Here is a 26,588-nt window from a genome sequence, read left to right on the forward strand (position 1 = left end):
AGATATATCATCCATATGTGTAAAAAAAAATTATAGAGCAGTTTGGTAAATGAAGGTGAATACATACACACTTTTCACCACCATGATATTCAGCATTACAAAAGACAGTAAACAAACAAAAAGTCCCAAGAAAAACAGAAACATCAATTTACATTCATCTTCAGGAGCAAAGTGTCAAGACGTAAATGAACAAATTCGGAGGGAAAAAAAACCTACTGTATTATCTATCCTGCTCCAAAAATAAACTCCCTTTCAACCAATGCATTAGTGGAGACACTAGAGTATATTACCATATATTACTGCCTGAAGCAATTGAACATGAGGCTGGACCCCTCCCCACCATTATCCAACTCTTTTTTTTATCCCCTTCTTCTCCAATTAGTTGATATGCTGAGACCATGTAAACTTTTAAAATTAGCATAAGTCAAAAATAATTAGAGAAAAAAACTGCCAGCAAAAAAACCCAAAAAGACTCTATGTAATATATCACAAGTATGAATAATATTCCATTACAATTACCTCCCTAACAATAGTAATATAATCTATGATGACCTAACTTTCTTACAGCAAATAACAGTCAATGATTTTATAAAGCTAAGTAAACTCTTATGCTTACAGACACTGACAGAATATCCTTACTTGGTTTCAATACCAGAAAGCCAATAAGAGAAGCCCTACTAAATTTAGACTCTGAGCTGATTTCATCAGTAACCTGTCCTGACAGAGGTCTCTGGATGGAAAAGAGGAGGCACAGGGACAACACACAAGGCTGGGATCAACCTATTTAACAGGCACAAATCTGTGGCCAAAAATGGTCACAAAGAACACTCTGCTGGGCTCAGGAATGACGGCCATCAGGGTGGGGCCCGGAGCACCTGCACCACAGGTCCCAGGGCCATCTGATGGCCACACCTGTGTGAATCTCAGGGTGTACTCTAAATACTAGCTCCTTCCACACAGCCATCAGGTAACCAGAATTGCAATGTGACTACAGTATCATTAGCCAAATTCAGAACTCTCCTGGAAGAACAAAATACCAGTGACTTGATCCAAGACAAAGCTCGCACCAATTTGGTGAGCACAAATTGAAACTGATTCAAATCCTGATCATTTTCTCTTTCTTTTTTTTAAAGCAAGTCAAGAAAATATCTCAATTTTCCATCTAAAAATGGTTTAATTCAAATGACATTTTATTAAAATACTAAAATGCTCAGGAAATAACAGCTCTCAGTGACAGACAGTGACAGTCCAGGATACAGTGACAGTCCAGGCAGTGCCGGCCCTACATGCAGACTGTATCTAGCATTTGCCCCAAGTCAGGTGTCTGCTGGGCTAGTGGAGGGGTGAGGAGGAGGGAGGGAAGGTGCACAAGGAGAAAAGGGCAGGCTGTAATAGCCTTGTGAGGATGGGAGTCAAGGCAGGCGCTCAGTCTGCCAAGCAGCAAGGATGACCCAGCATTGGACCCAGTGACTTTGCTGCTTAGCTCCAGCCTAGGGCAGAGGATCAGGACACAGAAAATTAATGTCACAAAGAAGTCTCAAAGGAGGCTTGAGGTGAGGAGTGAGGGAGAGGAAAAGAAGGAAAAGATGTACTTTCTCCCACTCCACCCTACTCCTCCCTCCCCATTTCCTTTTCTTCCCCTCTAAGTCCCCTATCTTCTCTATCACCTCCACTAAGGTGTATCTAAAGTTGCTAAAGCTTTTAGAGATTTTTAGCACCATGCTGTCCATTCACCCTCATCGCTACCTTATAAAAGATTTAGTAAATTAGTCTGAGCTAGTACTAAAGCAAAAAAAAAAACAAAGTTCCCTATCATCCCCCCTGAAGCTCTATAACTTTTATAAAGCAATTGAATTAAAATATAAAATATTTATAAGCTGAACCAATCTGATATTACATGTGGTTCAACCTTCTTCACTCCACCATGGAAAATCTACAATTATTCATTTCAAAATAGATTTAGGTGAGCAATAGATTGCTGAATTATTATAGATAGTATTCAGATTCATTGATAGCCCACTCTCCATTTATATAGCTTACCTTTTTACTTGAAACTTAAAGGTTGTTTGTCACAAGAAATAAATGAAAACCAGATACGCATATAATTACATGACCCAGATTTAATGTTCAAAGAAAATTTTCATGAGGTTATATTCTTGGAATAAAATAACAGGAGATAACAGTGAGTCATTTTCATTGTTTTGCAACTTACTACAAACATATTTCCAAGTGTTCTACTTTCTCACATCATCTTTCCTTTAAAGAGCTTTTAAAAATGCCTACATGGAAACAAATTAGATGTTATATAAAGGCAGAAAATACTGAGTAAAACACAACACCAATGTGAGGCAATCTTTTAGCTCTTCATGAATTAAAGAAAAGCTGGTGTTAGTTTTAATATTGAGCTGAAGGGAGATCTCTTAGCTGGAAAATTTTAAAAACAGAAATAGGAAATAATGCAATAGGAAAAAAATTCAAAATGGGAACCACCAGGATTGGAACGTAAGTCTTCAGGAAAGAGAGTAAGAAATGATGTTGACATTTTAAATCATTTTAAATATGAGAAAGTATTTCCTGTATGTTTTTCCTGGGCCTACTGCTAAAATAAAATCCCACACAGTAAACTAAAAAAATTAAAATAAACATTGAAGAAAAACATTACCTAAAAAATATGACTACTCATAAGTATGAGGAATATAAGTCACTTAAGTCAATAATACTTGGCTTTGTTCCTATCCTAATAGCACTGTCCTAGCTGCCTTAAATATTTTCTAGAACAATGAAGGGTATAAATAAATAATTTCATAAATAAATAAATAGAAAGATAGCTTCCTCCTGCTAAATGCTAAAGACAAAAGTCACAGATTAAATTATGAACAAAGAAACTTCCAAGGACGTTTTGGATAATTTAACCTCATTTTTGTTGGTTTGGGGTAAAATGTACTGCAAGCTCTAGGCTGCAGCACAAAAGTACTTAAACTTGTACTTGTTAAACTCAGATTTCTAGGCTATACTCAGAGGTACTGATTTAGAAGGTCATCTGCTTTTTTTCAGCAGCTCCCCAGGAAATTATAAAAGCATAGAGTCTATAGTTTATACCTTGAGAAAACTGCTACCTAAAATAAAAGACCTGTTTCTCTACTATGGAGATTAACTTCCTTCTTTTTTCTAGCAAGAAACATATTTCAGAGCAGAAAGGAAACTTTAAATCTACTTCATACTTCTGAACCATCAATCCTGTAATTTTAGGCAGCCAGTAAGTGATCCTAATGGTAATTATGTGTATCTGTTTAATAGTGATCAAAATTGCTTCTACAGGTTTTTTGTGTTTTTAAATCAAGCCACACTTGATGGCAGTGTAGCTACAAAGGCTATAAATGTACACCAATGCTTCAAGATCACCATATATGAATCCTTTACAAATGTCCCTTAAAATTTTGTTGAATTTGCTTTATGAGAAATTTCAAAGATCTGCAAAGATTATGTATATTGCTTATAAATACATTTACTACAGTATCTAAAAATTACAATTTGTTCTTATTTAATTTGCTACCAAAAACTTTCCAAGTGTATTTCAGCATAGAAAGTTCCTCATGGTTTCCTTTAACATTTAAGACTCACGCCTGGGGATTTTCTCTGTGAGCCTTTTCCTTATCCCCTTCCTTCCTATGTCTCTTTTTCTTGATAACCAACCTTGTTTCCCTTATCCAAATGCACATATACCCACTTTGTGGGTAAGATACACATTTTTGTCTTTGCCCCTTAGCAGTTGCAAATTGCAGTTCATTCATCTCCAAAATGAGTATTTCTGAGGGAAAACCATGCGTTAGGCATTGTGAAGGAATAGACAATTTCACAATTACAATACAAAGGGGTATGTGTTATCAACAAAGTGATTGCTGATAACAGAAACTGTTTTTGGTTTCTTTTTTGGCAGCAAGTTAAAAATAAAATATTAGAGAGCTCAAGAATGCACAGCAAGAACAGCACAGTAATGTTTGGGTATGTAGAGATCTGAAGTTGCCTAAGCTGCAGTACAAGTTGTTTCTGAAAGTAACTTTTAGAGACATTTCAGTAGATCAACAATATACAGGCCTGGTACATCATCATCCTAGTCTAAGTCAGCTTTTCTCTATCTTATATTGAAGGGCAAAGGAGTGGTTAGCTAGCACCCACTACTGACCTCATAAATCACAAGACGTCATGTCTGAGACCTAGGCATAGATTTGTGAGTGAGGCAACGCCTAAGTTCTGGCCAACCTTACTGTCTTCCTCGTGGGAAAAATGATCACAGGGAAAGAGATGTCAATCATACTCAAAGTTAGTTCTCTAGGAGTATTCTGATCAAATCCAGACCTGGTGAAGGGAGAATATTTACACTGGTGGGTGTTGGACTCAGACAACATCTGAAAGTGACTACTGGGGGCTTTTGAAATTCTAACTGCACTGTATAAAATCTTTATACTTGATCCTCTGGGAAAACGAGCAATGTTGACTTCTTCATACCTATTCTGACTCATGAAATTTCACACAAATACATTTCAGTGGTATTTTCTAATACCATTTTCATGTTGAAGCCAAAGGGAAAGAAGAAATCTCTTATCTATTTGTTTACTGGAAGGAAACATTCCCTGTTTCCAAAGGAGGACTGCTTATTTCTTTCATACTCAGACCTAAGAATGGATTAATTTACTAGCAGTATATTTTTTGTTTTGTTTTGTTTTAGAGACAGGGTCTCACTCTGTCACCTAGGCTGTTGTGCAGTGGCACAATCATAGCTCACCACAGCCTCGAACTCCTGGGCTCAAGCGATCCTCCCATTCTGGCCTCCCAAAGTGCTATGATTACAGGCATAAGTCACCACACCTGGCCTAGCAGCATGTTTTTAAAAACATCCTCCTATTTTGTCACTGAAGTCAAATATTTTTATTTTTTAAACAAGTTTAACTCAATATATATTCCTTGCAGACCTACTTCATACCAAATAGAGGCAACTACAGGCATTCAACAAAGAAAAAAATGCAGTCCTGTCCTCAAGGACTCTCAGCACCTTCAGGGCTAGGAGGAGTTAGACATCCTAACACGGCGTGGCAAGTGTCATTCTGGAGGATGAGCACAGTGTTTCAGGAACACCACGGAGCCTGGGAGGCTGGGGAATGCTTCCCAGGGCAGGTGGCAGGTGAGCCAGATTTTAAAGTGTGAGCAAGATTTTCCCACAAACAAAAAGAAGGGGAAAGATCTCAGCAAAGGAACCATGAAAAAAGTTATGGGATACAAAAGGGAAAGAGTCTTTAGGGAACAAAGATTATTTTGTGGGTCTGAGGTATAAAAGGAAGAGAAATGTGGAGGGTGGAATTGAGACTAATAAGGACCTCATTAGTCTATGAAAAGAGTTTGAAGTTTATCCTGTAGTGAGGACAACGTGGAGCCCTGGAGATTTTAAAGGAGGAGTGTTGTAAGAACCAATTGGTGTTTTCAGGAGGCAAGTGTGATGGCAGATGGGATGACAGAGAAGAGACTAGGAGCCAGTGAGAGGCATTACAAAGCTCAAGCAAGAGACCTTTCCAATACATGTCCGCGTGGCTCTGCTTGTGCTCCTGGATGCTCATAAACACCTTTCCCAATATGTCCTTTAGTTATATCTGAGTTTTTCCCCCTTTAATTACATGCCAATAGCAATATATACTTTTTCCTACCCAAAATTTAGCAGCTGTGGTTCATAAAATCACATTCCACATGACAGACTGTAAACATTTAGGTAAACACTTAAAAGAATATGTCTTACCTGAACAAAGCTGTTCCACTTTTGTGTAGTTTAAAGATACTATGTCATTAACCCATGCAATGATGTCATGTCTGCTCATAGTCTCTTGGGTTATCGAGGTAGAATACACATTGACCGCCATTCCCCAACTAGAAAAAAAACAAAGAAGTTTATTTACCAACAAGGAAATTAACTCAGAAACACAAGATACCTATTCAAGGTCAAGATCCTGGCAGGACTCCAGGGCACGTACAAGTCCTGCTCAGGCTAAGCCCTTTAGCTTCTTTTTCTATTTTACATATTTGCATTACAATTATTAAATTTCACATATTTTTCATGCAGTACCATTTTATATCTCTCCAACTAAATCCAAATGTTCTTCAGGTTCTGAGATTCCTAATTTATAACACAATTTAGAGTCTCCCTTTTGACAGTAAATCTACGTGTGATATTAAAAAGTTACCAGGTTTGTAGCAGTATACACCAGAGTAATCTGTTAGTTTCATACATTATTTCATAGCACTCACTACAAAGACTTGGAAACATCAGTGTTTTGGGGTTTGGCCATTCTAGTAGGTGTGCAGTGATAAAGGATTCTTTTTTTAATATTTAAACCTGGATGAAACTTTGCAATTTTACCTAGTTTGTGGAATATATATATATATTGATATATTGTATATGTATGTATACGTATATATTGTAGCTATGTATTAACTTCTATTTTGGAAACTTTCAAATACATGCAAAAGGAGAGAGAAGAGAATAACAAACCAGTTAGGTTTACCCCTTGGATTCAAGAATTATCAATACTTGACCATCTTGTTTGATTTATACTCCTATCAACTCCCCTTGTGTCAATCCCATCCTAGCCTACCAAGCCAGATTATTTTGGAGTAAGTGCCAATCATCACATAATTTCACCTATAAGGGTTTCAGTGTGTCTCTGAAAAATAATTTTTTAAAAAAACACAATATTATCACATCTAAAAATGAAAATAATTACTATATCAAATATGCATTTCAATATATTATAATACAAATTTAACTTCAGATTGCTTGAATCTGGATTCATATAAGGTTCATACATTATGATTCTTTGATATGTTCTTTAAATTTCTTTATAAAGTTTCTTCTCTATTTCTAATCTTTCCTTGCAATTAAAAAAAAGTTGTTGTTGAAGGAACTGGGTTGTCTGATAGAGTTTCCACATTCTGGATTTTTCTCATTGTATCACACTGCTGTGGTTTAACATGTTCCTCTGTCCTCTGCATCCCTACAGACTGATAATTCCATCTAGAGCCTTGATCTTATTCAAGTTCTAATGGGACAGAGATTTGATGCCATCTAGCACAACTCTGGGCTTTGACACCTAATCCTCCATCAATACACTGCCTGGTAATGCAAAAGCTTTCCATTACTGCCTGAAGAAGAAACCAATAGAACAGCCCATCAGTTGCCAAAGGTTATGCCAGTATATGACAATTACATCAAACAGACTATTTCATGCCGTGTTTGAACTTCCATCAGAAGGCAGATAACTATTACCTCTGACTGCCTGCTTCCATGATATTGTTAGCTCTGATATTTGCCTAGATCCAATAATTCACTAAAACTTCAAAGTGATATTCTATTATTCATTCTTGATTTATTAGCTGGAATAATTCTACAAAGAGAAATTTCCCTCTGAGGTACCCTGAGATACAGGTCATCAAGGAAAGGCAGGACAGGTGCCTAACTCTTTTTCTCTATTTGCCAGTTTTCAAAGTGATGACTAGTTCCCTAATATTTTCCAAACATGACCAACGAAGTTTTTGTTCTTATATTTTGAAGTATAATTATGAATCCACGGACTTAAACATATTTGATATGTTTCAATCCATTGAAATTATACCTTTATTGATAAAAGCTTGCAAGAGCTTATTCAAGCTGGCTTCTAAGTTCTTTTGACACAGTCTTAGTGGTCTTTGATAACCTTCTTCTTTTCCAATATGACGAGATGTTCCAAGCCCAACTTGTATATTTCTTGCCTCAGATCTAAAACCAGTAATTTCTCCAAGCGCTCCTGATTCCTTTTAGTGAAAAATGGTATTTAGAGATATAGAAGTAACATTTTTAAACATGACTAGATATAATAGCAAAATCTATAGTTATATAGGTTTTAGACAAAAATCTATATTTTATGAAATAGTTGTGGTTGGAGTTCCTATTTATGCTCATGAAAGCAATAAAAATCTGCTTTCTACTTTAAAGTGCTAAATGAAGGTTTTATTTAGAAATAAATGTAAAAATAAATATCTATCCCTCCATTCCCAAGAGCACCCTTATCTCTAAATTGTCTTCTCGTAAAGATCTGAAAAATCTCACAGCATTGGAATCTCAGATAGTGTGACCATAGTTACTGCTTTCTACACCATTATTAAAGGTTTTTTACTTTTTGGTTAATAACTTCCACTGTTTTCTTTAGTCCATCATTTATTAAACGAAACCATTTGCTTTTTAAATGTAATCAATTTTTAAAATCACCTATGTAAATCATGCATAATCTTAGTAAGGGTAAATAATTCAAAATTTAAAATATTTTGGACTGATGAAATGATCGTATACTGGCATAACTTTTGGCAGCTGACGGGCTTTTCTAGCGATTTCTTCTTCGGGCAATAATGGAAAGCTTCTGCATTACCGGGCAATGTACTGATGGAGGATGTGGTGTCGAGGCCCAGGGTTGTGCTAGATGGCACCAAACCAAATTGAGATGAAATTTTTAATCAAGATGATTTTGAAAAAAATCTAAATGCAAAGCAGAGAAGACACAAACAGATCTGTGTTTTAGAAAAATAACCCATACACAAGTGAGTAAAAACGTTCTGTGGTTACATAAGAGAAAGTAATATACAACAGAAGTACAGGTAGAAGAGTAATGACAGCTTTTTAAAAATCCATATGAACAAGGAAGCAAGTCATTTGCTGCAGTTTGTCAATAAATCACACTTTCCTCCAGGTCTTTGTTGATAACATTCACTTAAGGACAACAATTGTCCTTTCATAATGTAAACAGACATTTAGCTCACAAAGGCAAGTCAAGGCACTATCTGCCTTCAAGTAGTTCATTAAGATGATCAGGTAAACAATGAAAACAGCACCAGATCTGGGCTTTAGAAAAATTCTGGGTACTTAGTTACCGGGCATGCCACTCAAATCTCCACCATATCCCTTTGCTAGCCAACACAACTGTAGTCCCCATAAGCCCTGTGGCAGGGGCCACCATGTGTTAAGGGACTTGTGAGATAACTAGTTTAGAAGACAGATTAAGAATAAGTGAACCAATGAAGGTGAGAAATTTTTCACCATTTCCTAAAATAAAATAACAACACATTAAATGAGTAGACTTCAATACCTACTTCAAATTAATAGCAATGAAATCAATATAGTTAATTTCTATTTAACACTCCTGCTGATGGGAATACTCTTATAATCGATCTTCCTCTTTCCAAATTTCAGCAAGGCACTTCTAAACGCACTTCACTCTGTGGCTGTCTTTGCTCCCATTGTTTGCCCCCAACCCAAACAAGCCAGCTTTTCCGATTTTAGGCCTGAGAGTTCTGAGTCTGGACTCACTTTCCCTGGAAGGGGAACTGTCCTGAACCTCCCGCAAGTCAAGTGTCAGACAAAGTGGAAAAAGGATTCTATTCCTGCACTGCCAGCCACCCTTTTGTTTTCCCAATTCTTTCAGTGCCTGCTTTTTCTACAGGTGAGCTTTCCATATAGTTAAACTTAAATGATACAAGTGGCTAGAACATTCACAGAACATTCGTATTATTTTTTCCAAATGTTAAACTCAGGTGAGACAGTATTAAATTGTCCTAGTCTCTAGGTGGATACATTCTAAAATCCTAAGATTTCATTATGATTTCTGGGGTCTCAATCTATATGACAATATAAAGGTAAAAGTACTTGTCCCTACTTAGTCTGCAGAAATGCTGTGTGGATAACACAAGGAAATTTTATATCTTTTTAGAGATAAAGCGGTTCTATTGACCCTTGGAAGAATCCTGGGAGGAAAGCAGGGCAGGAATCATACTCTTCCCTTACAAAAGTGGACACCAACTTCAATCCACAACTGCTAGTCCTTAGGGATATTACCAATTACATCAACATCCTATGGAAGGTAGGAATTATACAATTCAAAAAGCTAATTTTTAATTCATGGAGTACTTCCCAAAGACTCAGTCAAGAAAGATAAATGGTTACGAAAGGTAAGGTCATACTAACTATTACAGAACAAGGAGCAACTCACTGTGTGGGGTTTATTCTCATGTTTGGATCTTCAGCATGTCGTTTACATGGAAACAACAGTTTATTCTTAGGTGACTTGCCACATGGCTTCTGGGACACAAGCATCTCTCTGTCCCATCCTTGCAAAGGAGAAAGTCAAAGCACTGTCTCCCACTTTGTGGCTTTCAATTGGAATCTCAACCAGATCACTGTGTTGTTTAAGATGTGGTCAGTGCAGGCCGGGCGTGGTGGCTCATGCCTGTAATCCCAGCAATTTGGGAGGCCGAGGCAGGTGGATCACCTGAGGTCCGGAGTTCGAGACCAGCCTGGCCAACATGGCGAAACCCTATCTCTACTAAAAATACAAAAATTAGCCAGGTTTGGTGGCATGCGCCTGTAGTGCCAGCTACTAGGGAGGCTGAGGTGGGAGAATCGCTTGAACCTGGTAGGGAGAGGTTGCAGTGAGTTGAGATTGGGCCACTGCACTCCAGCCTGGGTGACAGAGTGAAACTCCATCTCAAAAAAAAAAAATAAAAAAATAAAAATAAAAATAAAGATCTGGTCAGTGCAACAGCACAGCAAGTAGGAGATAAGGGAGGAACACTTTCCTAGCACTGCAGTCCCTGGGTCACCATACTTTAATATTGTATTTAAATTTTATTTTAAAACAAATTTGCATTTATTGCCCCTACTTGAAAATAAACTAATAATCACAATATAGTTACACACTTTTTACATGAATATTAGAATATCTTTCTTGGAAGGTGGGAATACGCTTTTTTTTTTTTTGAGACAGAGTCCTACTCTGTTGCCCAGGCTGGAGTGCAGCAGCGCGATCTTGGCTCACTGCAACGTCTACCTCCCTGGTTCAATCAATTCCCCTGCCTCAGCCTCCCAAATAGCTGGGATTGCAGGCACGTGCCACCACACCCAGCTAATTTTTTTGGTATTTTTAGTACAGACGGGGTTTCACCATGTTGGCCAGACTGGTCTGGAACTCCTGACCTCAGGCAATCTGCCCGCCTTGGCCTCCCAAAGTGCTGGGATTACAGGCGTAAGCCACCACACCCAGCTGGTTTTTTGTTTTGTTTTGCAAACAGAAGAGAGAAAAACACACAGAAAAAACAAAAATCCCTTCAGACCTCTAGCAGGCAAAGTCACGATTCTAGCTTGTCTGTGGATAGTGACTACTGATACACATGACTTTAGAAAAAGGACAGCCTCTGGCTGAGGGCCAATGTGTAGATTTTGCTCAGTTTCATCCTTTATTCAGTATTTGGTGGTGGTGCTGGGTGGAGAGGTACAGCAAGGTTATGCTTTGCAGTAGTGATTGAATCAGACATATTAGACACTGTATTTCTGCTTACTAAAATAAATGGAGTTTTATGTGAGTCAATGAGACCTGAGTTAGCCTACTGAGCAAAATATGAATTCTACCACCTTTACCAGTTCTGCACCCAAAACTTAACTACAAAATATTCAACAATTTTGTTCAAGAACAAATTTGGCAAGGTTTGTGAATTATTCCAGAGAAGTGGCTTTTCCAAATTAAGGAAATATATAATATGTGCTAGCTAGCATTATGAGTGCTAACTGAAATTATTTCCTATGTAATTCATTTTGTCTCTCTGCCCTGCCCCAGCCCTTGCAAACACACTATCAGCCATACTTCAGGGGAGGGGGCTGCCTGTCCCCATTTTCTCTTTTCACACTTTCACCGATCACTCATTTTGGAGGACAAAACAGTATATATACATATATGTATATTTTTTCCAGCAGGGTTCATGATAGGCCAATTGTTGTCCCGGGATCTGGCTCTGGCTATAAGGAAAAGGGTTTAATGTGGAACCTATTTTGATTTTTTTTTTTTTTTTTTTGAGATGAGGTTTTGCTCTGTTGTTCAGGCTGGAGTGCAGTCCAGGCTGGAATGCAGTGGTGAGATCTTGGCTCACAACCTCTGCCTCCTGGGCCCAAGCAATCCTACTGTATCAGCACCCCTGAGTAGCTGGGACCACAGGTGTGAACCATCATGCTGGCCAGATTTTTTTTTTTTTTTTTTAAAGAGACAGGGTCTCCCTCGGCTGTCCAGGCTGGAGTGCAGTGGTGCCATCATAGCTCACTGCAGGCTCAATCTCCTCGGCTAAAGCGATCCTCTTAGCTCAGCCTCTCAAGTAGCTGGGACTACAGTCATGTGCCACCACTCCCGGCTTATTTTTCATTTTTTTGTAGAGACAGGGTTCTCACTATGTTGCATAGGCTGATCTCGAACTCCTGGGCTCAAAAAGTAATCCTTCCGTCTTGGGTTCCCAAAGTGCTAGGATTACAGGCGTGAGCCACAGTACCCAGCCTGACTTTTTTGTTTTTATATCATCTAAAGTCTGAGTTTACCAAACTTCTCAAATTCAAGCAAGCTCATCTGCAGAAGAACAGCCTCCATAAGTGGTTGACTGCTATCTGCTGCTCTGCAAGGAGATCCCGTTTGGCCTGGATTTACTTACACCAAACCCACTTGGAGGCTGAGCCTTTAAAGGGCCTTTTGGATTTAAGCTACCTTCTCCTTCTTTTTTTTTTTTTTAAAGTTACCTTCTTTATGTCACTCCTTAAAGGAGTCCACATTCAACTGGAAACTTCATGTTCAACATAAAATGTTCTGAGGCTGGGCGCGGTGGCTCACGCCTGTAATCCCAGCACTTTGGGAGGCTGAGGCAGGTGGATCATGAGGTCAGGAGATCGAGACCATCCTGGCTAACATGGTGAAACCCCATCTCTACTAAAAATACAAAAAAAATTAGCCGGGCGTAGTGGCGGGCACCTGTAGTCCCAGCTACTCAGGAGGCTGAGGCAGGAGAATGGGGTGAACCCAGGAGGCGGAGCTTGCAGTGAGCCGAGATCACGCCACTGCACTCCAGCCTGGGTGACAGAGTGAGACTCCGTCTCAAAAAAAAAAAAAAAAAAAGTTCTGAAAGTTCAACCCACCGCATGCCAAAGTACTCTGTTCACACATGTTGCAGTGACAACCATATCCATATGTGTGATATGTGTGACTGTCTTTCTTTTCTCTCATAACAATCTCTATTTTCAACATGTTCTCCCATCACTGGGGAAAGTAATCCACTACCAACAGTTTAGGGTAAATACATGCAGTGCATTCGTCACCCAGTTTCACATAAATGAAACAACAAGCAGACTAGAAGAGAGATATAAAGAAAAACTATATTTTTCTTTCACCTAAGAAACTTAACTTCTTTGGGCTTGAGCATATAATGATTTCTGAATTTCTTATAACCCAAGTGGTTTATTAAGGTAATGGTTAGAAATATCGATGCTTCCTTGGAAATTAAGTCCAACTGACCTGGTGTTTGAGATCCTTTCAAAGTGTTTCTACACATGCCAGCAGGGGAAAAGGACCTGTGATCCACAAAAATGGCTTTCTTTGCCAGTCACTGGACTTTCGCTCGGTCCAGGTCAAGGCCACACTGTCAATTCTCATTTCACAGAGTTGTTCCCTGGTTAAAGGTTTTGGGATTGTCAAAGTTGGCCTGTTCCAGCATAGCAGGTAAAGTGAGGTGCATTATTTCAAATGCACTTGTAAAGAAGGCTTTTTACTTAGAAGAATTTTGTGTTATTCTAACAGAAATAGCCATTTTGTAAACATTTCTAAGTATCTGCAAATATTATGAGAATTTAAAAAGAGATTTATCAATCACCAATATTTTCTTCTCTTAGAAGTGGCATCTTTCTAAAATAACCTGCAAATTGTACATTCACGCCCACAGATTAAATACTTAGCCAAAGGAAGAAACCTCGAAAGTTTTTCTCAAAGACTACTTCTGCATTAGAATATATGTTATCCTCTGGAGGGGAATGAAGAGATTCAGTCTCATCACAGACATCCCCCCAAACGTCTTTTCCTCTGAAAAGCCTTGTAAACATAGATCCTGCCTGTGTGCCTCCTTCCCAGCGTCCTCGGACAAAAGGCTGATGTTAAATCTCCCACAGCCTCCCCTAATAATGAACTGGGCTTCCATAGGGAGGGACGGTGTAAATGTGTCTCCTGAACCAGAAACATCCCACTTTTCATCTGCGCATAATTCATTCTCTAGGCTCAATACCTCGAGAGGCAGGATTTAAACATTTCACCCAAGGAAAGAATATCACCAGATCATTCTAGATTCATCACTTTCTCTTTATTTGTGACCTGCAATGTGGTGCACAGAGAAAGTATTTGTTTGAGGAGGGAGATCAGGGTGGAGCAAAGAGGGAGTCAAAGAGGGTGTCTCTGAAAGACAAACCTTGACAGGATAAAATCTCCTGGAGAGAGATTACAGGAACTATGGAGTTTCGCCTAAAACTGGGTATTAAAGCTTCTGTTTAACTTGTGGACTAACTGCCATATGCATGGATTCTAGGGCTGGAATGGGAATTTAAGAAGTCATTTATTGTTTCCAGGTAATAGCACACATAAGCTGCTGTGGGCAGACCTGCACGTATTTTACTTTTACGGGGCTCTATGACTGTGATGGGATTAGACAATGCAAGACCAACTCCTCCAGGCACAGACCCTCCCTGCGGCCAGGCCTTCCATGTGGCAGGGGTGTGAGCATGGAACTGACTTCACACAAGGATGATGGAGAAACATCAGGACACCGTCCACATGACAACATACACATACTTTATTAAAATATAGACACTGAAATATACTATTTTTTTCTCAAAATTAGGCATTGATGGTTTAGAACTAGTGAAGAAAACCAATGTAAGAATCTTGAAAACTATGCTGTTTAGAGGAAGATGAGATAAATGTGAGTTTTATCAGGGTTGAGGTGCCTGCCCTCTACTGCAGGCTTTTCCAGGCTGCCTATCATTCCAATATGAATGTGCTCTTCATTATCAGTCACTGCTTAATGATAATGCTTTTAATGTGCGTGCAAAGTTCCATTTAGTCTGACAATCAGAACTCCTAACGACAGCTAATAACTGCCACCTCCGAGAGAGAATGAACAGAAAAATGATACTCTTTTTCAGGGTGCCCATCCCTTTTACCATTGATGATTACTTCTCAAAACACGGAGATTAAGCTCTTTCTTGCCATATCACCAAGTATTCTACATATGATTAAAAAAAAAAAACCAGATCTCATTAAAACGCAGATGTCTCCAACCGCCTACAATAGGACATTCCGTCAGTCACCTTGAAAATCAACTCCATTTTTAACAGCCTCATTGTTATTTATCTGCATTAACCTCATCCACTACTATTCATTAGGCAGCTCCTTGCATACAGAGCTTAGTTTGGCTAGCCACTCTATGGTAACTAAACAAAAAAAGACAAACTTTCAAAACAGCATATACGGGTGGATTTTTGTTTTGTTTTCTAAACTCAGACTTAACAAGTCAATAGCCACAGCCCTGAAATGACTTGGAAATTTGGCTCTTATCCAGGGTATGATGAAATTTTGGAATTCTAAAAAAGTTCTTTGTGGCATTCATAATGTCCATAGATATGAATGAAACTTGACATGTACAATGAGAGAGTAAAAGGCTAAGCCTTCCCTGCCCCACACAGACATACGCTTCTTCATATGGTCAGAAATGCAGCTGATTATATTTGCCTAAATGTCCATCTGTTTCTAGCAGTGGGTGGCTTCGTCCATGCTCTGAAAATAATTTCAATGACCCAGAGCTCATTCCCATGCCACAGGGCTTGGCTGGTCTCCTTAGGGCACCAACTTTTCTCAGCACCCCCTCCCCCCTCAACTCAGCTCCCAGCACATCCACTCCTTCTTGACCATATGCCTTCTGTTTACTTTCCCAGCCCTACTTGGCCTCGTTCCCTCTTACCCTGACCTTAGCTCTCTCCCATGATCCCAAGTCTTTTCCAGTCATGCCCACGCTGCCCCCAACCAGCAGGGCCCTGGATCAACCTTTTGGGACATGGGTGCTGCTGGTACCATAGTGGGTGGTCATGCTCAGTTGTTAGTCCACTGCATAAAATCAGGTGCATGTGATATAGCAGAAGCGTATGCGGCCATCAAACAATCATGCTGCCACTAGGCAAAGTCCTGTGGTGCACACATTTTGTAGGAGTGGTCCCCGCCTCCTGGTTCTGAGCTCTCTTGTACTCTTGGTGGTGCTAGTTCCTTCTTAGGTACTTCGGTATCTGCTTTTTCTAAACCTTCTCATAATAAGAAACAAATGACAGACCACAGCCTCAAGTTTCATCCTTAGGGATAACTGGGGCTCAAGACCTCATGCAACGGAAGAGCAGCTCGTTTCGGCACTTGGCAGGGTTGGCTGCATCTCATGCTTCAGGTTTGGCTTAAATGTCAACTCTCCAGTGAGCCCTCCATGCCCACCTCTGAAGTGGCCGCTTCCAGTTACTCCCACATCTCTCTACTCTGCCCTCGGTGATACTAACACCATTGGTAATTATCTTGTTTATCATCTGTCCACTCCTCCTGCCCCCAGGATGTAAGCTCTATGAAGGCAGAAACTTTATAGAATATGTTTTGTTTACAGCTTTATCTCCTGTGTCTGGAACTGTGTGTGGCACACAGTAGGTACACAATAAATAAATGCTGAATGAATGCAAACAAAGGTGCCCCAAATCATACAAAAGGCAATTATCAATACGTGCCCCTAGTGCTATGTGAGATGGCTAGGAACAGACTAGGGTTGAGTGAATTAAAGGACCCTGTCTTCTATGTATTTTTTTTTTTACAGGTGAGTAGGGAAATGTCTGGAACACAGATACCAAATGCTCCCTAGCTGCCCTGCAGCTTAATGAGAGCTCTGTTCTAGGCATCAGGGGCACCAGCTTCTAGTTCCAGAACTATCTACCAGTTGGATAAATGTGGGCACATGTGTCTCAACTCTTTGGGATCTCCTTTTCTTCACTAGTAAAGAAGGGGAACTAGATTAGAAGTTGCAATAACTAATATTTATTGAAAACTTTCCACATGCCTAATGAAAGAGTAAAACAGGAATTTTCTCATTTAATCTTTGCAACAATGCCATGTGATCACTGCTGCTTTTATGTTATGTAGGAAAAGATACAGACTCAGAGAGGTTTAGTGACTTGTCTAGTCACAATTATTAAGTGGCAGAGCAGGGATTTGGACCTAGGACGAATTCTAGGATTCTTGCTTTTAATTAAGACCCTCCCTGCTCTTGTGTTTATGTCATGATATTAAGCAGGAAGAAAAAAGAATTCCAAGTGAGGACACAATTGTGGTCCTTAATAAAGCCATTTTGTCTTTTTAAATTCTACCAAGACCTCATTTTACATTTTCACTTTAACCAAGATGATTTTAAGTTTCTGTGAAGAAAAGCTCAAAATGTAGAGATTTGGGTGGCTAGTTACTCAGTTTATCGCTGGGAATGATTTTTTGCCTGGCAAAGTTGCCAGCTGTAATATATAAGCTATGTTAATATCGTAGGAATCATCACATCGTACATTTCTAGTTACTACAGATTTGGGGTTCAAGTCTCTCAATTTGCTTTTTGTGGTAAATTAGTCAAAATGGACAGAGACCATGTACATTATACTGCTTATAATTTTTTCAAAGCTAATGAAAGACTTCAGATTGGTATCTTGACTATGTGTTTAGAAAAATCTATTTCTTAAAAAAAAATAGACAAGCCTCTCAGTATTCTACTCTTAGAGATTGGTGCCTACACAAAGGTCTGTATTTACATTATGGTAAAATTGATTTTTAAACTCATGAGAACATTTTGAAATGAAAATGGAAAATGAAGTACCAATAAAATTAAGCCTATTAACAGGATGAGGGAAGTACAGGCCAGTGGCAAAAAAAATTCCAGTGAATCTGACTCCAAAAGATATCCTTATGCCCCCAGTCGTATTTGTGCTTATCCACTCTTCTTAATTATTTCCATAGTAGACTCTGACACAGAATCAAAACTGAGAACTTCAAATCGGAAAATAGCACAACATTAAACTTAACTCCTTGAGTTCAGTTGGCAAGGTACTGATCTGCTTCTACATCAAACCCATGCTCCAACCCCAGAGAAGAAACTGCGAATTACATACAAGACGGGCTCTCTCCTGCACTTTATGAGGAGTAGCAAATGGAAATTTTGGTCATTGCTACAGCTGAGCTAAGATAAACGATGTTCAGCTAAGTTGGTGGAGCAGTGGGGAAATACTATCAAAACTAGGAATATTATTTCACTACAAGCTCCCTAGGGCATCGTCCCCAAAACTTCTTTTCCCGTGTGAAATGATTCTCTCATTTCAGCCAGAGAATGGATTTCCCCATATCTTCTTAAAATTCCACCCCAGGATCAGAGTTCATCCTTCTTTTCCCTTCCCTATTCTTCTGGTACTCTTGTTTGGGCAACCAGATACCATCACTGTATATATTGTATATGGAACAGAAGAATAATTCTTTAAATCAATAAATATCTCTATTTATTTACTAGAATGAAGAATGAACTGACAGACTTTTGCATTAGAAGTACCTAGCAGCCCCTGACAAAAATCAGTTTACACACACACACACACTCCTTGCACTATCTCTCTGCTCTCCTTCTCTACTACCTTGTCACGGGTCAAACATCAAGTTACAACATTTCTAGCATCAGTGTAATATCACTACGATTTTCAAAGGGCAGTACAGAAATTGAGCATTCCAGTAAAAAGTAGATAAAAATTGTGCCATGTTCAAAACAAATCAGGTATAGAAATAACAGAGGGCATGGTGGCTCATGCCTGTAATCCTAGCGTTTTGGGAGCCCGAGGCGAGTGGATCATCTGAGGTCAGGAGTTCGAGACCAGCCTGGCCAACGTGGAGAAACCCCATCTCTACTAAAAATACAAAAATTAGCCAGACGTGATGGCACACGTCTGTACTCCCAGTTACTTGGGAGGCTAAGGCAGAAGAATCCCTTGAACCAGGGTGGTGGAGGATGCAGTGAGCTGAGATCCCCTCATTGCACACCAGCCTGGGCAACAAGAGTGAAACTCTGTCTCAAAACAAAACAAACAAACAAAAAAAACAGAGGGGCAGATACATGGTAAGACCATGGGTTTGGGAAGGACAGTGGAAGCAGGGAAGCTTTTTGAACTGCAGTCTCCTCTTTCGATTCTGCAGTGCTATGCTATGAGGACTTACAGGAGCAAAGGACAAAATTTTTAATACAGTATACTGCAGTAGTTTAACAAATGTTAGGGATAGGGGTCACTACTGAATTGAGAATGTTTTGTTAAACTTGGGATAAAGACAGAACAATAACAATTAGTTCATAAGCATTCAAAGATAATTAAGAAAAAGGAAATTACCACAAGACCTAGTGAACTTTTTGACTAAATAACTAGAGATGTTACTATAGACAAAAATGTCTAAATAAGAAGGGTCAGTGGATGAAGTAGTTCTAGAGTAGATACCTGTGATAAAAGTTACCCAGTATTTGAGCCAATTTGAACAGATGAAATTTAAAAATTTGGTAAAGTGCCTCTCCATCCTGCCTCCATACTGAGTTTCTAGGTTCCTAGGGTTAGAGACTTTAAAAACATTTTTAAGGAAAAAAAGGTTTGAGTTCAGCAATTGAGTAAGAATTATAAGTTTTCTTTTCTTTTTTTGGCTTTCCAAACCTAAATCAAAAACTTGACAATCACACTGGTTGATTCAATGTCTCAAAGACCTATTTTACTTTATATTATTTCAGCTTTAGCTATTGTTATAATAATAAGCATAATAAACATTTAATATCACAAATATATTAATGGATTCATTATGTATATTTAGATATGTATACATGCTACAAAGGATTAATTATTTAAAGTTTAAGTATTTCATTAAAGTTGGATGAGGCAAAGTAACAACAAACTTAAAGTAGGATGTTAGTAAAAATAAAAATCTACAATTTTTTTAAGATGTCAAAGTGCTACTGTTTATTCAAAAAGCCAGATTTTTCTATTAAAAAAATCTGTCCATTTTCACTAATGCAGAAAATACAGATAAAAAATAAAATTAAAATTTCCACTGTTCCATCACCCAGTTATAACACTCATATTCATATCTTCCTAAACATCTTTTTTTTTTTTTTTGAGACAGAGTCTTGCTGTGTCACCCAGGCTGCAGTGCAGTTGCATGATCTTGGCTCACTGCAACTTCTGCCTCCTGGATTTAAGCGATTTTCCTGCCCCAGCCTCCCCAGCAGCTAGGATTACAGGCTTGCGCCACCAACACCCGGCTAATTTTTGTATTCTTAGTAGAGACAAGGTTTCACCATGTTGGCCAGGCTGGCTGGTCTTGAACTGCTAACCTCATGATCCACCTACCTCGGCCTTCCAAAGTGCTAGGATTACAGGCGTGAGCCACCACATCCAGCCCTAAACATCTTTTATGTGCGTCTGGTAAGGGGTACATGTGTGTATGTGTTTCACACATACAGTTATTTATAAAAATGTGTTCATATGTATACACACACACAGAACTGAATAGTGTCCCCGCAAGATTCATATCCACCTGGAACCTCAGATTATGACTTTATTTGGAAAAAGGTCTTTGCAGATATAATTAGTTAAGGTGAGGATATACTGGATTAAGATGGGCCCTAAATCCAATGACTGGTTCCTTAAAAGACGACCATGTAAAAAACACAGATGAAGAAGGCCAGGTGATAATGAAAGGCAGAGATGGGCGTGATGAAGCTGCCAAGGAGCACACGGGGGCCAACAGAAGGCGGAACAGTCAAGGAAGGGTCTCCCAGAGCTCTTGGAGGGAGCATCGCTTTACCAACACCTTGGTTTTAGACTTCTAGCCTCCGGCATCACAACTGTGACAGGATCAATTTTAAGCCGCCCGGTTTGTGGTAATTTGTTATGGGAGCCCTGGAAAACTAATATAATCCATATAAATGTTTGAAATAATCATCTCGCTTCTGTTAACATTTGTACATTTGTGAACTTTTTTCATATTTTCTTCACATGTAATATTTGCATAATACTTAATTGTATAGGTATACCACAGTATACTAGATTTCATAATTTTATTTTAACATCCTTAATTTCAAGAACTTTCACTTCGGTCATTTCCCCTATTTGATTCATTATTATTTCAAGCCAATAGAACTGACGGTCACTTCATTGCGAATTATGACCAAATCATCCCTGTCTTACATAAAGAGATTTTCCAGTGTCTTCATGTGATTTTTCAGGGCCTTAGTTGTTTGCTAGTTAGAGTCCTAAAAGCCAAATGGACAACATCATCTGGGCTCCCTTGTTAACAGGAAAAAAAGCAAGTAATCATCTTATTAAAAAAAAGAGACAAACAAACAAAAAAAACCCCCACACATCCTCGGCCATCGTAAACTAAGGGAATCACAGGATGTCCTGTCTATTAGTATTTGGCATCCGTTCACGGCACATCCTCAAATCAAAAAGAACACTCACAACTCTCAAGGGATCCTTGAGTGGCTGTGGTCCACTCAGTCCCAACCAGAACACAGAGAATCATCTGACTGCCGCCACCATGGAGGCAGCGACTCACCTGAAATTCGGCCTGAAGCTTTTGGCAATAAAATGAATAAATGTTAAATGAAATACGTGGCACTCACGAAATCTAGTAGTAGGCCTAGGACATTTGTGAAATCATTAGTGAACTTACACTTTGCATTTTTGGATTTTGAAACATATGTAGTTAAGAAACTGGCTTTTAGCTGGAAAGATTTATGAACAGATTCTGGGAGCCAAGGATCCTCATCTTCTCCAAAACAAGGTCCCTCAGTCAATCCTTTTAGGCAAACCTATGGCCTTACTAAGCTTTTGTTTCCCAGTCTCTAAATTTTACTTGAGACAATTTCTTCTTAGGGAGTTAGAGAAGTCAGGAGCGAAACAACAACAAAACTGCCAAATTAGATGGAATGGGAATGGAACGAGATCAAGTTTGGGGATCTTCACCACAAAATTTTTTAAAAGGGGGGCATCCAATGCTTTGGCTATTCTTGGCAAAATTTTGGAAGCATGCAAATGGCTTCTTGTTACATTTATTTTTCCCCCCTCTTTTTATTTACTTAGTTTTTAAAATGTTTATTTTAGGTTTGGGGGTACATGTGAAGGTTTGTTATATAGGTAAACTCATGTCATGGGGGTTTGCTGTACAGATTATTTCGTCACCCAGGTATTACGCCCAGTATCCATTAGTTATTTTTTCTGCTCCTCTCTCTCCTCCTACCTTCCCCTCTCAAGTAGACCCCAATGCCTGTTGTTCTCTTCTTTGTGTTCATTAGTTCTCATCATTTAGCTGCCACTGGTAAGTGAGAACATATGGTATCCTTGTTACAATTAAAGAAAAAAAAATTTCTATGCACATTTTCCTCTTAAATTTAATAGCGGAATCTAGCAAGAAGGGGACACACAATACAAAGAAAAGACTATCTTAATTATAGGGCTCTTCTCCACAGAACTAGAAGAGCATCTCCTATCTACCAAGACTACCTCCCAAATGGAACATGTTCATATAAAACTTCTAAGGTAGATTCAGTATTTTTTTTTTCTCAGCTAAAATAATTATTCTGTTACTATTTTACCTTCTATTTACATATTAAATACTCTTTTTTATTTTTATTTTATTTTTTATGAGATGGAGTCTCGCTCTGTTGCCTAGCCTGGAGTGCAGTGGCGTGATCTTGGCTCACTGCAAACTCCACCTCCTGGGTTCAAGTGATTCTCCTGCCTCAGCCTCACAAGTAGCTGGGATTACAGGCAAGTGCCATCACGCGCAGCTATTTTTTGTATTTTTAGTAGAGATGGGGTTTCACCATGTTGGCCAGGCTGGTCTCAAACTTCTGACCTCAAGTGATCCACCCACCTCGGCCTCCCAAAGTGCTGGGATTACAGGCGTGAGCCACAGTGCCTGGCCTAAATAGACTCATTTAATATGTACTTACTGAGGATGGACCATGTACCTAATTGCTGTAAAAGTCATTGTGAACAAAGACTAGGTCTTTTTGTGTGTGTGTTGGGGGGGAACTTTATATTCAAGTTAAGAATATAAGACCTGTACATATTAAAATACAATTAAAGACTATATTATTATCCAGAATATATGTTTATAATTCTATTTAAAAAGACAACCTTTTTTTTAAATGGAAAAAGATTTGAACATTTTACTACAGAAGACACACAAATGGCCAATAAGCACATGAAAAGATATCCATCATTAGTCATCATGAAAATAGAAATTAAAATCTCAATGAGATACCATTCTACATCCATAAGGATGGCCAAAATTTAAGAGACTGATAGTAAGTGTTGCCAAGGATGTGAAACAATCAGAACTCTCATACTGTGCTGCTAGGAATGTAAAAATGGTACAACCATTTTGGATAACTGTTTGCCAAACAGTTTCTTAAAAAGTTAAACACCAGCCATATGACCCAATCACTCCACTCCCAAGTATTTTCCCCAGAGAAATGAAAATGCCTCCACAAAGACTTGTATAACAATATTCATAGAAACTTTCTTCATAATTCCTAAAAACTGGAAACAACATAAATGTTCATCAACTGGTGAGCAGATAAACAAAACATGGTATAGCCATACAATGAAATACTACTCAGCAATAAAGAGTGATGAACTGCTGAGACACTCCATATGGATGAATCTTAAAATCATTGTGCTGAGTCAAAGTAGTCAGACACTAATGAGTGCATTCTCTGTGATCCCATTTATATAAAATGTAATCTAATCTGTGGTGACAGAAAGCAGATCACTGGCTCCTGGGGCTTTGGGCAGAGAAGATTTGGACTGCAAAGGGTACAAGGAGTCTTTTGGGCATGATGGAAATGTTCTGCATCTTGACTGTGGTGATGGCTTCAGGGTGGACACACTGCCAAAACTCTGACTCAGACATTTTAAATGGCTGCAGTTTATTGTACATAAATTCTTAATAAGGTAGATGAGGGGGAAAAAAGACTATAGTATAATTTGTTTGACTTTTTTCCAGGTTCAATTTGAACTTTTAATGAATATCTGCTATGTGCAAAGTATTGCACAGGGTACTCAGAACAAAAAGATTATAGATTTTTATCAATACAGGGTAAAAGAATAGATTTAAGCTGCAAGCAATAATACTAGCTAACATTCTTTGAGGTATTTACTTTGCACTAGACACCGTTTGGCACACCTTATGTTCTGTAACACATTTAATCTGCATAAGAACCCTGGGAAGTTGGTGCTACTATTATTTCCATATGCACGGTAAGAAAATGAGGCTTAGAGAGGCTAAAAAAATTTTGCCCTAGAAAGGGATGGAGCTGGGACAGAAAATAAAAGTCTCACACCAGAGCCAAGCTTTGCCCACTATACCTCACTGCCTCTTCAGGCAACTTCCTGGCTGTGTACTTTGAGGACCCCAACTGGTCCTCCTGGAGGTTAGGAAAGGAGGTAGGGGACAATCCAGGTTCCCTTTTCGGTACAGACCAAATTTTGAACTGGAGTAGAGGTAGCCGTGACATACTTATCATACAGGCTGGAAATAGGTACACGCTGACATCTTAAAGTCATTGTTATGACAATGACATCTGCCTGTCAAAAATTTCAGGGGGAAAGAAATTGGCTTCCCAAACCCAAACTTATCAATTTGGCTTCCCAAATTGGCTTCCCAAACTCAAACTTAACAATTTACCGTGTATTCCAGGCCCCATTACGGGACTTGGGAGAGACTTGTTGGTCCTGTTTCCCTTCTGCTGCCAGACCCCTGCCTAGGCTAACACAGAGCTCTTCATTTCTTCTGTCCTTGGAGAACAAGTGTTGAAGGGAAGGTTTACTCTGCCCTTGAAAAGAGAGGGAGAGAGATGGGGTGGGGGTAGGGAGGCAGAGAACTAAACTCTCTCTAGAGGCTGGCATGTTCACCCCAAGAAACCCTCACCCTCCTCCATGCTGCACTCACTTCCCATCACACTCCATCTCCCAATGATCCTGTCTTCTGCTTCCTCCTTTTCTAGCAGAGACATTCAGCTCGTAAGTTCCACAACCTTTTTTATTTCAGAGTTGCTGACAGTGAGCAGGTCCCTATACTGAGGATAATATATTCAAAGCTTTGTTCTTCTTTGTTTTTTCTTAATTGGTCAGTCTCCCTGGGGGTTCTCTCAGTCTTCACCCAGACTCCTGGGTGAGGGGGCTGAAACAGAAATGCATGGTGAATGCAGATGGCTTGTTTCCTGGCCGTCATCACACACAGGGGTCACATGAAGGCCAAATATTGCCCAATTAAGTTCCCTAAGGTAGGAGGTTATGCTGAGTTGGAGGAGGACAGAGGACTGCACTCAGAGTGGCCAAAAAATTGGCAATTACCTGCAATCTCAGTTTTAGGGCCCCTTGCTGTACTTGATAAATGGCAGGAGCTTGATAAATGAGAAGAAAACAAAAATGCAAAGAGGATATTTTAAAATAATCCTCACAGAGTATTATTTTGCAGTTAGTGTAAGATTCACAGAGCATACTAAACAGGCTGGACGCATCACAAAACACACAGGCAGCTTCAATGTACTCTGGAGAAAATGAAACAAAATCTCCACTATGGATTGCTATGTGTGAAACCTCAAAGGGCTAAATGAGGCAGATGCTATAGGAGCACATTTCATTTGTGACTACTGATGTTTAATGTAAGAATGGTGCTTGCACTAGGCAAATCTTTACTGTCATCCATGTGACTTCGGTAAGTCCATGAGTATCTATGTTTCCTAACATATTTCAACATGTAAACCTCATTAAGTTCAAACTGAAACTTATTTAATTTTAAAAACCTATGCTATTAAAGGGTTAATTGAAACAACACTGATTGATGAGGTAATGCATTTAGTTTCAGTTTAGAAAAAAAAACATAAAAAGGTACACAGTGATTAATCTTCCCAGTTCTTACCATTATTAGTTTATATCCTTTCAGTTTCTCTATGAATAAAGTATGAATATATGATCTCATTTTCACTTTTTATGTAATAGCATACTGAAATATTTTTAACCTAGTGATGACCAATACAAATATAAAAATTGGAGGAGCAAAACAGATAAATAAGCCTTTTACTTTTCCTCGACTTTTTGAAAAGCAGAAATGAACTTCCTGCCACAAAAATCACTCAACAATGCCCAAGCTTGTGCCTCAAGGCTATATTCGTAAGACAAATATAGAGGTCATAGTAGGGTACACACACATTTTTACTTACACGCTCCATTTCTGAAAGCTTTTGAAAATTATAGGAGTGATAATTTTGCCCTTCCCAAGTATCAACACAATAATCACAAAATTACTTTTATTCAGACAAGTATCAGGAAGACTTCTGAACTAGTGACAGCCACACCTCAGCAAAAAACAAAACACACACCCTGTGTATACTCTGGGGTCAGGTGTGGGAACCTCTCCATCTCACATCCCTCCCACCACTTACTCTCACCCACTGTCCAGGCCCCTGGAGGCTCTCATCAAGGGAGGGCTGTGCAATGTTTATCTTTGTATTCCAAGGGCCCAGCATGGAGGAAGGTTGGTACATTAAAGGAACTCACTCAGTAAGTCTGCTGAAAGAAGGAT

The 26,588-nt window shown here is 39.0% G+C and overlaps 1 protein-coding gene across 5 annotated transcripts in view; it reads right to left on the reverse strand.

Annotated features, from left to right (window-relative positions):
* The window catches only part of MAPRE2 (microtubule associated protein RP/EB family member 2), a 163,350-nt gene that overhangs the window by 66,861 nt on the left and 69,901 nt on the right, over positions 1-26,588 (reverse strand). For 4 of the 5 annotated variants that reach the window (XM_055234593.2, XM_063640583.1, XM_063640576.1 and 1 more), the window contains one exon: positions 5,786-5,913. The exons of the other annotated variant lie outside the window; for it this stretch is intronic. In XM_055234593.2, the coding sequence (XP_055090568.1) occupies positions 5,786-5,906 (121 nt within the window). In that variant the 5' untranslated portion in view covers positions 5,907-5,913. The remainder of the gene's footprint in view (positions 1-5,785; positions 5,914-26,588) is intronic. 5 annotated transcript variants of the gene reach the window in all.

This window comes from Symphalangus syndactylus, chromosome 1, assembly GCF_028878055.3.
Source record: "Symphalangus syndactylus isolate Jambi chromosome 1, NHGRI_mSymSyn1-v2.1_pri, whole genome shotgun sequence".
In the NCBI taxonomy this organism is placed as follows: domain Eukaryota; kingdom Metazoa; phylum Chordata; class Mammalia; order Primates; family Hylobatidae; genus Symphalangus; species Symphalangus syndactylus.